This window comes from Bos indicus x Bos taurus, chromosome 23 (assembly GCF_003369695.1).
Source record: "Bos indicus x Bos taurus breed Angus x Brahman F1 hybrid chromosome 23, Bos_hybrid_MaternalHap_v2.0, whole genome shotgun sequence".
Classification (NCBI taxonomy): Eukaryota; Metazoa; Chordata; class Mammalia; order Artiodactyla; family Bovidae; genus Bos; species Bos indicus x Bos taurus.
This window is the reverse complement of record NC_040098.1, coordinates 16,925,498-16,940,411: the sequence shown is the minus strand read 5'-3', so window position 1 is coordinate 16,940,411 and position 14,914 is coordinate 16,925,498. Positions and strand designations below refer to the sequence as shown.

At 51.8% G+C, this 14,914-nt stretch overlaps 1 protein-coding gene across 1 annotated transcript in view; it reads left to right on the top strand.

The window, feature by feature from the left end:
* The window catches only part of C23H6orf132 (chromosome 23 C6orf132 homolog), a 34,813-nt gene that overhangs the window by 12,827 nt on the left and 7,072 nt on the right, over positions 1 to 14,914 (top strand). The window contains exon 3 of the mRNA XM_027524545.1: positions 13,767 to 13,842. Within this exon, the coding sequence (XP_027380346.1) occupies positions 13,767 to 13,842 (76 nt within the window). The remainder of the gene's footprint in view (positions 1 to 13,766; positions 13,843 to 14,914) is intronic.

Below are 14,914 nucleotides of genomic sequence, written 5' to 3'. Positions count from 1 at the left end.
CTCAGAATTACAGCAGTGGGCACCCAGGGCTGACACACCCGTGCCCACTGTGGTTGATAAAATATTGAAATAAATGGCTGTTGCCCCTTGAGTGGCTGTTGGTCTCTTAGCTCCTCTCTCAGGTCTGCACCAGCAAGTAAAGCGTTAATGAGGCATAACTGAGTTTGTTCTGATTGGTCAGCATCCTGTATCCCTGCCTCTACCCACCCATGCACTTTGGACCACTTGATTAACAGCACAGGTCCATACCTTTCTGCCCTCCTCCCTTCTGGTTTGGGTCCTCTGGTTTGGTTCTGATCTGGGCCCACCAGGGCCTGACTGGGAGTGCTGCACAGGGTTAGGGGCTGCTGGCTGGTACTGGCTTGGGAACAGTCCTTCAGGGCAAGCCTCAGACCCAGTCCCAGGAGATGGGGGCTTCTCCCCAGCAGACTCACAGCCCCTCACTGGTGAGGACAAGGGAATGAACACACCATGAATCCACAACTGAAAGGGACCTCGTGGGGTCCACACCAGCCTCCCTAGACGCTGGCAGGAACTTAACCCAGAAAGGGAAGGTCATTCCATGCCTTCAGTGCCAACTGTGCAGCTGGCGTGGTCCTAGCCAACAGCAGGGCCATGAGATCGTGACTGACTCGTGGGGGGCCCTTCCTGTGTGTCAGGCACCATCCCAAGTGCCTAGCATGTGTTAACTGAACTGATAGAGAAGCTGAAGCTCAGGATGGGGAAGTAACTTGGTCAAGGACAGGCAGCTCATAAGTGGCAGAGCTGGGGTTTGTAGCCAGGCTCCCGGGTCCAAGTTCTATTGGGCCATCCTACCTGCCCTTCCACCCACGACCTAGAAGCTTTTCCTTCTTCCCTCCCAACATCAGCCTGCAGAACCACCTGCATCTCCTGTGTCTGCCTCTCTGCACTCCTGCCTGGCCTTTTGGGGATCACACACCCCTCTGAGACCATGCTGAGGCTGTGGGCCACATCCGCACGATCTTGCTTACAATTCCAACACAGGGATCTCAGGCCCCAGAAGCCCACCTATGATGCACCTCGAGATTAGGAGCCCTGAGCCTGACCGCTTGTGTCCTGGGGACTTGTTTTGCTCCTGACTCAGGTCCTAAGATACAAAGCAGCTCCAGCATCTGGGTTATGGGGAACCCATCTCCTCTGCCTTAGGCTCTGGACTGGGGCCTCTGCTTTCCCCTTGCTGGGACAGAAGGCCAGGAGAATGAGAGGCAGGAGGACAGAACTGCAGGTTCACACGCAGACATGCACACCCTGCCCCCAGCCCCACCCCCAAGCCAGGTTGGCTGGGGAGCTGGGCTGTGACACCGCCTCACAGCTGGGCCTCGCCCCTCCCTGTCCTGCCTTCCCACACTCAGGGGGCACCTCCCAGGCCTGACCCTGGGGCAGGGGAGGTGCCAGGCTGCAGTGCCCATGACAGGCCCATGCTCTTCCTTGAGTGCCAGCCAGGCCGGGCCGTCTTCTGAGCACACAGTTGCTCCCATGACCCCTCATGAGCCCCCCGTGGGATGGTGTGAGAGGGGAGGGCAAGATGAGGAGGGGACAGGCGTGGCTGGCGCTTCTGCTTCCTTCCTAGACCTTCCTTGCCTATTGAGGTGAAAGTTCAAAGGATGGAGAAATATTCTGGCCTACTCCATACTTTCCCAAGCAGCTGGCCGCCAAAGGCCAGTTACGAGAAGGACCCTGGGATCTCTCGGTGACTGGGATGGGCTCTGGATTGATCCTTGGGTGACCAGTCCCAGCTCTGCCTCTGGGCCATGAGGCCCTTCCTCTCCCGGGGCCTCTGGCTCCTCACCCATCAGCAGGGTTACATGGGATGGTCTGCTAAGGTCCCCTCAGCTGTGACTTTCTGTGTTCAAATAACTCACTAACAGAGGGGCAGGAAGTGGGGTCAGGTCTCTGGAGGCCCCCAGAGATGCCAGGCCCTCTGAAAAGGAGGCCCTCTAGCCACCAGGGCTTCCCCGACCCCACCCTGCCCCAACTTCCTGCTCTGAGAACTCCAAGGAGCTGGATTAGCATGGCAAACTTCAAAACTGGGGGTGGGGGGTGGGCACGGACCTTGGTGAGCATTGGAATAAGAAAACTGAAGCCCAGGGAGGGGGGATGCATGCAACTCCCTCAGCTCCTAGGCAGAGACAGACCCCAAGCCCAGGTCTTCTCCCAATTCCCATCTACACCACCATGGATGGGCCTGGGCTAAGTCTGGGAAGGGGCCTTTCTCCCCACTTCCTTCTCCCTCCAAGGGGAAGCTCGGCCCAGAATTCAAGCCAGAGTCTGTCCCTAGCTTCTCAGAGCTGAGACGGTAGGACGGCTGGTGGTGGGAAGGGCAAACTTGTCTCTGGGGCTGCCTCTGGCCCTACCCCAGTCTGAACCCGACCATCTCCAGGGCAGTGCATATGAGGAATTGAAAAAGAAATGCCAATGAGGCAAATATGGGGAAACTGGCTGGACAGGTCCCCCAGGGTGCCTCGGGCGGTGAGAGCTCCCTGGGTCACCCCACCCTCTGAGTCAGGCAGGGCTGGCAGGGCCTGGGGAGATGTCAGGCTGGGCTCCGGGCAGGAAGCCTGACTGTTTGGAGGCCCACCCTCTACTCAGCAGAGATGCAGCCCGAGTCAGCTGGATTTCTCCTTTCCACCCTTCCTCTCTATCCCCGTCCCCAGGAGCTGTCTTGGAAGCCAAGGCCCAGGCTCCCTTTGGGGTTGGCGCTCCTTTGGGTGAGCTGGGGAGTGCAGTCGGTCATGATTGGCTTTTGAGTGATTCTCTTGGCTGATGTTAGCTGGCAGGGCTCTTGGGTAGGGGAGCTCCAGGTGTTCCTGTGGGAGTGGGTGTCGGAAGCCTGCAGCCAGTGAACAGATGGAGCACCCTTTCCCCGCCGAAGCCACCCTGCCTCTGCCCACCTGGCTCTTCTTCCACAGGGAGGGCCTCAGCCTGAACCCCCAAAGCCCAGCATACACCCTCATCCTCACCACATATGACCGCCCCTTGGCCACCAATGGGACTTCCCAGGTGGTGCTAGTGGTAAAGAACTCGCCTGCCAACGCAGGAGACGTAAGAGACACGGGTTCTATATCCCTGGGTCGGGAAGATCCCTGCAGGAAGAAATAGCAACCCACTCCAGTATTCTCGCCTGGAAAATCCTATGGACAAAAGAGCCTGGCAGGCTATAGTCCATAGGGTTGTAGAGTCGGACACGACTGAAGTGATTTAGCACACACACTTGGCCACCCTGTGGGTTCAGGGATTTGTGCCCCCCACTCAGGCTGCCTTCAGAAGGACTGATTGGGAAAGAAGCTCTAGAAGTGACCTGAAGTGTCAAAGTGTTACTTGCTTCAGTTGTGTCCAACTCCTTCTGACCCCGTGGACTGCAGCCTGCTGGGCTCCTCTGTCCGTGGGGATTCTCTAGGCAAGAATACTGCAGTGGGTTGCCATTTTCTTCTGCAGGGGATCTTCCCAACCCAGGGATTGAAACTGGATCTCCTGCATTGCAGTTCTTTACCACTGAGGCACCAGAAGAGGCCTAAGGGCCATTTGAATGGAGGATTCTAGGGACCTTGGTGTCTGGAGCAAGGTCAGGAAGGGGGCGGGGTGGGCTCTTAGGGCTTGTCTCCTTGACCCCATGGACTCCTTGCCCTGCAGGGCAACAGAGCACAGCCCGCTACAGATGAGAGAGATCCTGGGGTGGCAGGTCGGTCCAGAGTAAGACAGTATTGTTTGTGGAATTCGTCCCCCAGGAAGGAGGCATGAGCTTCAGCAGAGGGCAGGGGCTGGGGCAAGGAAGTCCTGGAGCTCTTTTTATATTAAAAAAAATTTTTTTTCCTAAGGTTATTTTTTTTTACATGGACCATTTTTTTTAAAGTCTTTATTGAATTGTTACAGTATTGCTTCTGTTCTATTTTGGGGTTTTGACAAGGCATGTGGGGTCTTAGCTCCCCATCCGGGGATCAAACTCACACCCCCTGCACTGGAAGGTGAAGTCTTGACCACTGGACCACCAGGAAGGTCCTGGAGCTCTTGATTTTAAATGCTCACTGGGTCCCCCAAAGCCGGGAAACAACCGCCAGGGCTTCACCCAGCTGGGGACGCTGGGTGCCGGGAGGGGTTTCCTTGTGGCCCTCACTCCGGGGGCCCGTCCCCCTGCTCCCCAGCCTTCCGCAGTGTTCCCAACCATTCCCGGCTCTGATTCTGACTCAGGGTCACCTCCCTCACCCCCCGAGCTCTGCACCGCCCCCTGAGGTGCCCCAGCCAGGCTCCTGGAGGAATCTGTGAGGAAGTTTGCATTCCATAGTGTGTCACTAAGGCTCTGAGCTGGCTCGCACTCAAGGTCAACTGTGTGTAGCCTGTTGGCCCAACCCTTGTGACCCACCCTTGGGGTTGGCCTGCGATCTGAGGAACCCCAGGTATGAGGATGTGTGTCCCGGCCCAGGGAGGGCAAGGGGACTGGGCCGGGGCCATCGGTGGGGTGAGGCTGTCCCCCAGATCCTTGGTGGTGCATCAGGGGGCTAGTGGTGGGCTCTGACTCCCTATAACTTTAAGGGGGAGACAACCTCAGTCCTCAAATAGTGAATGCTTTCCTCCCCTCCTCTTTTCTGCTTTCTTTCCTCCTTCTCTTTAACTCTGAAATATTTGTGGTCAAAAGGGCAGTAGGGGATTCCCGGTGACCTGGCCCTAACTTCGGGGAAGCACCCATCTATCTCTTCAAGCCCAACCAGACAGACACATCCCAGGAGTCCCTCCCAGAACAGAGTATCCATGGACTCGGGCCACTGCTCACCCACTGAGCCTTGTTAGGACCTGAGGGGTGGGGGCCCAGAGAGATGCCCCCTCCTTGAGTGCTTCTCTGTGGGATCTCTTTAGGTGTGGGGAGGCCTCTGATGTCACAGCAAACCCACAGAGGTGGGATCAACCCCATCTTACAGATGAGAAAACTGAACCTCAAAAGGCAAGAAGGGGGCACACTTCCTGACCACGGAGTGTGTGATTCTATCTTTGAGACGATGGAGTTAAATTAAGATTGCCAGAGTGGTCTGCTGCTGCTGCTGCTGCTAAGTCGCTTCAGTTGTGTTCGACTGTGTGCAACCCCATGGACTGCAGCCTACCAGGCTTCTCCGTCCATGGGATTCTCCAGGCAAGAACACTGGAGTGGGTTGCCATTTCCTTCTCCAATGCATGAAAGTGGAAAGTGAAAGTGAAGTCGCTCAGTCATGTCCGACTCTTAGCGACCCCATGGACTGCAGCCTACCAGGCTCCTCCGTCCATGGGATTTTCCAGGCAACAGTACTGGAGTGGGGTGCCATTGCCTTCTCCAGTGTGGTCTACCCACCTACAAAATCCATGCTTTTCTTCTTTTTTTAAGTATTCATTTATTTGGCTGCACTGGGTCTTAGGGACAGCACACAGGATCTTCACTGCATCATGCAGCATCTTCACTGCATTACGCAGGAACTGGTGTGGCAACACCTGGACTCTCTAGTTGTGGTTCACAGGCTTAGTTGCTATGCAGCATGGAGGATCTTAGTTCCCCAACCACAGATCGAACCCACATCCCTCGAATTGCACAGTGGATTTTGACCCACTGGAGCACCAGGGAAGTAAGTCCCATGCTCTTCTTGATTACAAGAACTTAAAAAAACAAAAACAAAAAACTACGGATTGTGTGTGTGTGTATTTTTTAATTGTGAAGGAAACAGAAGTTCATTGTTCAGAACTGAAAATAGAGACAAGTATAAGGAAGGAAATATATATAAATATTCTCAGAATGGCATTTCCGTCCCTAGGCTCCCTGCCAGCTAATCATTGCCGGGTGACCTTTCAGTATACAAGGCTGTGATGGGGCTGCTTGACTGAGCTGGGGAGTGGGCAAGGTGACGGGGATCTTAGCTTCTGGGTGTTGTCCGGGTGTGGGTTCGGGAAGGGCTGAGGCCCAGCTTCAGGGGGAATGCCCCACCTGGACTCTGCCCCAGGCATTGAGCAAGGCTGCTGTTGCGGAGTGGGGGTGGCCTGGCTGAGGATGGAGGCACCAAGAGGCTGCCCCAGCAGAGGGGCTCAGATGCTCATTTGCATGTTCTTGGTCATTTCCCTTGCCCACCGGGTGGCCACACCCTGTCCCTCGATGTGGGGCCGCTGTCCTTCAAGGGCCAGACACGTCTCCCTCCTGAGTCTGCTTGAGGGGTACGCCAGCCCCTGCAGGCAGCCCCCTGGGGCGTGGGGTCTGTGATTTTCCCAGGGCAAGCGTGCTGAGGGTGGGGCAGCCCTTGGCTGACTGCGGCAGTCACAGGCCCACGATGGAGCCAGAGGTGACCTCAGGCCCAGTCCTGCCCGCTTGGCCTCGCCCTGTGACTCCTGGAAAAGCAGCTTCACAGACTCCTCCCTCCCCCCTCCTCTCCCTTCCTCTTCCCCTGCCCCACCTTGTTCCGCCGCCCCCCTCACCCCAAGAACTCTCCCGAGACAAAGACGGAGGTCCATCTCAACACCTGGTCGTGGAAGGGTGGCCTCTGGTGTTCAGGCCGCTGCCCACATGGCACAGGTGAGCTGAGCACAGGTGGGACTTATGGGCCGGGACTCACAGAACGCCAGGCTGGAGATGATCCTAAAGAGCGTTCACAGGAGGGAGGGAAGGAGGCCCTTTGTTCCCAGTTAATTGGTGGTGGGTCTGGCGCCAGAACACAGACTTTACACCTCCCTGTCCTGTGTTCCTGCCACCTCTCATTCATTCATCCAGGAGTTTCTTCACTCATCCAACTCTCACTGAATTGCCCTGTCTGTGCCAGGTGGGGCAAAAAGAATCAGCCATCCCCCTACCCACAGACAGGCTGGGCTGGGCCAGCAGAGACCAGGGCCACCTGTAACAGGCCTCGTTTATGCTGGAGGAGAAGGCAATGGCACCCCACTCCAGTACTCTTGCCTGGAAAATCCCATGGGCAAAGGAGCCTGGTAGGGTGCAGTCCATGGGGTCTATAAGAGTCGGACACGACTGAGTGACTTCACTTTCACTTTTCACTTTCATGCATTGGAGAAGGAAATGGCAACCCACTCCAGTGTTCTTGCCTGGAGAATCCCAGGGACGGGGGAGCCTGGTGGGCTGCCGTCTATGGGGTCGCACAGAGTCGGACACGACTGACACGACTTAGCAGCAGCAGCATGCTGGAGGAAAAGTGTGAGTGTGAATAGTGGCAAAGAGGGCAGGCTCCGAGTTCCAGTATCAACGCTGCTGTTTATTAGCTCTATGACCTTGGGCGATGTACTCAGCCTCTCTGTGCCTCTGTTTCATCTTCTATACAATAAAAACAACAACCTACCTCTTAGGGTTACTACGACGATTAACTAGGTTGCTACATGTGAAGTACTCAGAACAGTGCCTAGCGCATAGTAGGCACCTAATAAATGTCAGGTATCAGAATGCACACACAGGGTGAGGAACACACTGAGAAGAGAAATGAACTCGGGCTGAGGTTGCCAAGGAGGGCTTCGTGGAGGAGGGGTATTTAATCTAGGGTTTAAAGGATAGGTAGGAGTTAGCTGGACAAAGAAGGGCATCTAAGAATAAGAGCCAAAGTTAAAGGAGATAGTTAATAAGGATCTACTGTATAGCACAGGGAACTCTTCTCAATACTCTGTAATGACCCATATGGGAATAGAATTTTAAAAAGACTGGATATAGCTATATGCATAACTGATTGATTTTATTGTGCAGCAGAAACTAACACATTTTAAATCTACTATACTCTAATAAAAAAAAGAGCAAAGCAAGATTTGGGAGGTCTGAGAGTATGTGGGAGTGAATCTCAAGCAGCTGCAGTGATTCTGCACGGTGGGGGAGAGAAGTAGAGCCAAATCATTTAGGGGCTTTTTCAAGCTATAGATTCACCCCCAGAACCTCCAAATACTCCCTCCAAGGAGTGGTCTCTCTGCCGTACTGAAGATCCCTGCTGCAGGGAGCCCATTTGCTCTTGAGTGAGGCAGGTCTCCAGGGACACTGGTGGAAAAACACGAGAACCACTAACTGGAGCCCAGAGTTTGTGGAGCGGGTGGGAGAATGTGGCGGGAGCTGTGGACAGGACAGCTTATGAAAAGTCTAGAACGCCATGCGAAGGCGTTTGGGTGTCATCCTCCGGACCGACAGAAGGACGCTGAACAGGGAAGGGACCTGCTCTGGGATGCATTTTATTTCTTTCTTTCTTTTTAAAAAAATATTTATTTATTTTTCGTTGCATTGGGTCTTATTTGTGACTCCAGGGCTTCTCTCTAGTTGGGACATGGGAGCTCAGCAGTTGTGGCCCCCAGGCTTAGTTGCTCCGAATCAGGTGGGATCTTAGTTCCCCAGCCAGGGACTGAATCTGTGTCCCCTGCATTGGGAGGCAGAGTCTTAATCACTGGACCACCAGGGAACTCCCTGAGATGCATTTTAGAAAGAACATCCTGGCATCAGGCTTAAAAAATGGGGTGAGGCAGAAGCCAGGGAGATGATAGCAGTAGTCTGTCTGTCTGGGTAACAGACAGTGAGGACTGAAGGAGGGCCAAGCTTTCGGGGTAGCAGGAAGGGAGGGACACAGGATGTGCCTGGCAGAGCCAGGTGAAAAGCTGGGGGTGTGGGTGACGGGTAGATGCTTGGAAAGACAGTGATACCTAACTAGCTGTGAGTTCTTAGGCAAGTCACCTAACCTTTCTGCCTCAGTTTGCTCATCTGTAAAGGGGAGGTGTAATAACACCGATCGCATCTCATGTTGTGAAAAGTAAATGAATTAAGAGATGGAAGACAGAGCACGTGGTACAGATGGATGTGAGAGTTGGACTATGAAGAAGGCTGAGCGCCAAAGAATTGATGCTTTTGAACTGTGGTGTTGGAGAAGACTCTTGAGAATCCCTTGGACTGCAAGGAGATCCAACCAGTCCATTCTGAAGGAGATCAGCCCTGGGATTTCTTTGGAAGGAATGATGCTAAAGCTGAAACTCCAGTACTTTGGCCATCTCATGCGAAGAGTTGACTCATTGGAAAAGACTCTGTCCTCTGAGGCTAAGGGAGGCAGGTGAGGAAGTTCACTCCCCGTGGAGATGGATGCTGTTCACACCTGTGCATTTGCACACTGAACTCTGTCACCACCCAAGCCAGGGCACTGGATGCCAGCTCCCTGGGTCCCCGTGTTGAGAGGGGAGTGACGTACCTTCCAGGTCTGTTTTACTAGCACTTGCATTAAAATGAGTTTGTATTTGCCTTCCTCAGTCCACGCTGGTGGAAGGGACAGCTAGCCCAGGTAGGTGGGAGGGGAAGAAGCAGGGCCAGCTGGGGCTTGGAGCTGCATTCATTTCAGTATTGGGGGCTCCTAAGATCATGGCATCTGGTCCCATCACTTCATGGGAAATAGATGGGGAAACAGTGGAAACAGTATCAAACTTTATTTTTGGGGGCTCCAAAATCACTGCAGATGGTGACTGCAGCCATGAAATTAAAAGATGCTTACTCCTTGGAAGGAAAGTTATGACCAATCTAGATAGCATATTAAAAAACAGAGACATTACTTTGCCAAAAAAGGTCTGTCTAGTCAAGGCTATGGTTTTTCCAGTAGTCATGTATGGATGTGAGAGTTGGACTGTGAAGAAAGCTGAGTGCCAAAGAACTGATGCTTTTGAACTGTGGTGTTGGAGAAGACTCTTGAGAGTCCCTTGGACTGCAAGGAGATTCAACCAGTCCATCCTAAAGGAGATCAGTCCTGGGTGTTCATTAGAAGGACTGATGCTGAAGCTGAAACTCCAATACTTTGGCCACCTCATGTGAAGAGTTGACTCATTGGAAAAGACCCTGATGCTGGGAGGGATTGGGGGCAAGAGGAGAAGGGGACGACAGAAGATGAGATGGCTGGATGGCATCACCGACTCAATGGACATGGGTTTGGGTGAACTCCGGGAGTTGGTGATGGACAGGGAGGCCTGGCGTGCTGCAATTCATGGGGTTGCAAAGAGTTGGACACGACTGAGCGACTGAACTGAACTGAAGGAGTGAGGCTGGACTTTGGGACCTACCCCAAGGGTAACAGAGTACCACAGCACCTCAAGCACTGTGGGGATGTGATAGGTGTGTTCTGGACTCTGTGTGTGTGTGTGTGTGCGTTCCAAGGCCGCTCAGGAGACAGACTTCCATCCTGTGGTCTTTGGGATCTAATGCGTTTTCAGAGTTAAGATCAAAGGTGGGGTGGACAGTATTACCTCCAGCCCATAAAGTCCGTCTGTGTTCCTCATTCACACATAATTATAGGGTGACCCAGAAGGTGCTTCTGGGATTCCAGGCAGCCTGCTTTGATTGCTCACAATATTTTCACTTTTGTGGGAAGAAGATTTAGAACACAGATTCCTGGGTTAGGAGCATTATCTCCTGTGGTCGTCATAATGGCCCCACAAAGCAGGAAATACCTCCATTTTATACATGAAGAAAATGAGTCTCTGATTTGTAGAAAAGGGAAGTTGGGAGGCCTAGGTTTGCACCCTGTCTCTTAAGGGATTTGAGATAACATAGTGCTGGCACACAGTAGGTGCATAAATGATAGATGAACATCATAGTTGCTACGGCTCATCCAAGCTCACACTCCTGGCAACATCACACACGCACAGGCAAAATCCAGAGCACGACTGGACTCTGAAAACTCTTGATGAAAAGTCCCTAGGTCTTTCTACTTTCCAATTATGTGCAAAAGAGTAATGAGAGCTCAACCCTGGCTTTTATTTTTATTTTTTTTTTCAACCCTGGCTTTTAAAGGCCTGGCCTCCATCTCATCAAAATCAGAGTATACGTACTCCATGAGGGTTATTAGCCAATCAGTCGTGGGTATACTGCAAAGAGTTGGACAGGACTTAGCGACTGAACAGCTAGACAGTCTTGTGTACTGCCTCTCGTGCACTATGTACCGCATCTCAGAATGCAGGGTTGAGAGAGGTTGAGAACAAGTATGTGGCCATTTGACTCAAACAGAGGCAGAAAAAAAGTAGATGGTGGAGCAAGGCCATTCCAGTTCTTCAGAATTCTTTAAGAATAAAATGAGTTGTTTGCTGCCCTCATATAACCAGAGACTAATTCTGAGACTGCCCTTGGTACCCCGAGGTCTTGTGGATATTTGTGAAACATCTGCCTTGAATCCCTCTTCGTATATATTAAACCATTAAGTCTAGAGAGTTGGCGCCATCAGCCCATCAGTGAGTAATAGCTTGGCTTACTATGTGTCCATGTTTGGGGGATTCATATAAGACATGTCCGTGGGCTCCAAGGAGCAACCAGATCTCATAGGAGGAACTGGGGGAATATCTAGAGCGCGAACAGGAGTCCTCCCTTGTGGGACTTGGCTGCGGGTTGCTCTGAACAGCAGTCGGTCAGTATGGCCTGGTGCAGACAAGGGATGGCTCTGTAGGAATAACAAGAGCTAACGTTTGTTGGAGAAGGCAATGGCACCCCACTCCAGTACCCTTGCCTGGAAAATCCCATGGACGGAGGGGCCTGGTAGGCTGCAGTCCATGGGGTCGATAGGAGTCGGATACGACTGAGCGACTTCACTTTCACTTTTCACTTTCATGCATTGGAGAAGGAAATGGCAACCCACTCCAGTGTTCTTGCCTGGAGAATCCCAGGGACGGGGAGCCCGGTGGGCTGCCGTCTATGGGGTCGCACAGAGGCGGATACGACTGAAGCGACTTAGCAGCAGCAGCAGCAACGTTTGTTGGGTTTTCACTGCATGCCAGGAGCTAAGTGTGTTTTGTGTATTGCATCACTTAATCCTCACAACTTCCCTAGAATAGGTAAATTCTATTTTTCTTTTGTGACCATGCTGTGTGGCATGTGAGAACCTAGTTCCCCAACCAGGGATCGAACCTGTGCCCGCTGCCACTGGGAGTGTGGAGTCTTAACCACTGGACTGCCAGGGAAGTCCCAGTAAATTTTATTTTTAAATCAGTTTCATAGTCAAGGAAACTGAGGCACAGAGAACCTAAGTCATTGGCTGAGTCATATAGCCAGTGGAAGGCAGAGCTAGAATTCAAATTCAAGCAATCTGGCTCCAGAATTTTCTCATTCCCTCTACTGTCTTTCTAGAGGGGCTCTGTGAATCCTTTTAGGGTTAGAGACTTGGACTTTAGTGAAGCAAATACTCAGCGGGGGAGCTCCACAGACCTGGGCTTAGCACCACTGGTCGTGAGAGTGTAAACAACTTGTCAGACTTCTAAACCTCTGCGTTCTCTGGCTCACGGGGACAACTTCTTCATTGCAGGGTGGTGTGATGGTGAGCATGTGTTCACAGCACAGAGCAAGGGGTGTTACTGTTAGAAATGGACAGTGGGAAGAGGGGCACAGCCTGACCAACACCCAGTATCAGGGATGAACGTGAACCAGAGGGGTGGGTTGGAAGGATCCTAGAGAGGGAGCTGGTTCAGTTAGATTGTTGGATTTGCTGTAACAGGTGAATGGAAATTAACACTAGCCTGAAGGATACTGCCAGGGTGTTGAGGACCTTGAAAGCTACCATAAAACGCCCCACAGCTCCTCTAAAGGACAGGTGTGTGGACTTTGTTGACATATGGAAATGTGTGTTTGGAGGGAAAAAAAAAATAGAATGCAAAATTGTATGTACAGACCAACAGCTGTGTAAACGCATTATGGTCTGCAAGCCTAGAGATCTGAAAGGTATCCACAGTGTTGTCAATACTCCAGGTCACCGCTCTTTTCTTATTTACTTTTCTGTAACTACCTAATGAAAACTAAGCGTCAACGGGAGGCCAGGCCAAGGGGGGTTGGCTTTTGATCTTGTGGACATCCCTGGGGAGTCATGAACAGTTTTGTTTTGTTTTTATCTGTTTCAGTTGAGATTTATATACAGTTGACTCTCATTATTTGCAGATTCGGTACCTGTAATTCGCCTACTCACTAAAATTTATTTGTAACCCCCCAAATCAGTTGGCTCGAGCGGAGCAGTGAAAGGTTTGCCAGTGCTGCACAGAGAACCAGCTGAGGTCGAACAGGACATTTTGCGTCCTTTTCTGTTTAGTGCCGTGCTTTTCATATTTCTTTGCTTTTTGTTGGTGGTTTTGCTATTTAAAAATAGCCCTCAAGGACTTCCCTGGTAGTCCAATGGTTAAGACTCTGTGTCTCCAATGCAGAGGGGCATGGGTTAGATCCCTGGTCGGGCAACTAAGATCCCACATGTTGAGTGGAATGGCTAGAAAAACATTTTTAATTTTAAAAATTAAATAAAATGAAAAAAAAAAATAAATAAAATAAAATGCCCCCGAAGCACAGGGCCGATGTGCTGTCTAATATCCCTACGTGCAAGGAAGCTACGAAGTACCTTACAGAGAAAATAGGTAAGCTTCCAAGGCGTGAGTTATGGTGCTGCTGGCCATGAGTTCAATATCAGGGAGTTAACAACAGACATTAAATAAGGTATCTTTAAAGAGAAACACGCATAAAGACAAAGTTGTATATTGATCAGCTGATGAAAGTGACTTGACCAAGATTTACAGAATCTTTACCCTGTATTTCCCTCAAGGCATGGCTCCAGTTTTTACTAATTCACTGTTTGCAGCAATTTCACAGACCCTAACTACCACAAATAACAAGACTTGACTATATCACAGAATTCACCCTTTTAACTGAGCCCATATTTCAGTATAATTACAAGGTTATCCCTGTGGACTTTCCAGCAATTATAACAGCCTCACGGAGCAGCAAGTTAAGAACTGTCTGTCTTTCCCTGTCCCCTGATGGTTCTGCTGTCTTTCAGGATGCCCAGGAAAACCATGGACTGGCTGTACCCACACCCTGTGTGCCAGACAGCTTTGCAGACAAACAAGCGACAGGTAAGAGGACCCCAGGCTTGAGACTTGTCCATCTTTCTAATTTCCTCCTTAAGCCCAAGCATCTGGACCTCCCTCCCCAGCTGGTGATAAAGCTGGAGTCTCCAGGCCTCTTGGCTGCTAGCTGCTGTGGGTGGGAGATGAGGAGAGCCAGGGCTAAGGCCCAGGGGAGGAAGGATGGTTAGGGACGTGGCCAGAGCAGGAACAAGGGCAGCGTGAGTGATAGAAAGAACCCTGGAGTCAGGCAGCCCTGGCTTTGAATCCCAGCTCCCCCGCATATTAGCCTCACTCCCTGGGGCAAGTCACTTAACCCCTTGCCCCTCCTTATCTCCGGCAAGACAATTCCAGTTCTGGAGGTGCAAAGTACTGGATAGGAAGTGAGTCACTTCTTGTCAGATCCCTGCTCAAAACCCACCAGCAACTTCCCTTGTCACCTAACGGAAGGGTTCTTGCCAGGACAGCCAGAATCCGGCCCCACCTGGCTTAATCTGCTGGCTTTCTCGTCTCATCCCACTCTCCTTGCTGCTCCTTCAAGATCCAGGCTCGTTTCCAGCCTCGGGCCGTTGCACTTCCTGCTGTCCAGTCTGTTCTTCCCTTGCACGTGTGCACAGCTCGCTCACTCTCTCTCATTCCGTCTTTGCTCCAATGTCACCTTCTCAGCCAGGTCTTCCCGGACCTTGCTATTCACACTGCACCCTCGGCACCCCTCCTGGGTTTCCCCTCCGTATCACTCTTCACCTCGATGTGCTGGAAATTTACTAATATATTCACTGTCTATTAAATTGTCCCATTAAAACACAAGCTGCCAGAGGGCCAGTATTTTGACTATTTTTTGGTTTGTCTTTTCTGCTGTGTCCCAGCTCTTAACACTTGGGTGCTCAATGGATGTTGTCTGGTCTTTATTTTGAAGTCAGGAAACTGGGAGGAGCCCGTCAGAGCTGCACATTTCTGGGTTTGTTTCATTCTGTGCCAGAAATTGAGAGGTGGGGGAGGCAAAGGATATGTGCCCCTCAGAGAGGAGTAACCAGGGCATCCTGGTGGTCTGCAGACACTAGGGAGGGGGCAGGGACTGGGG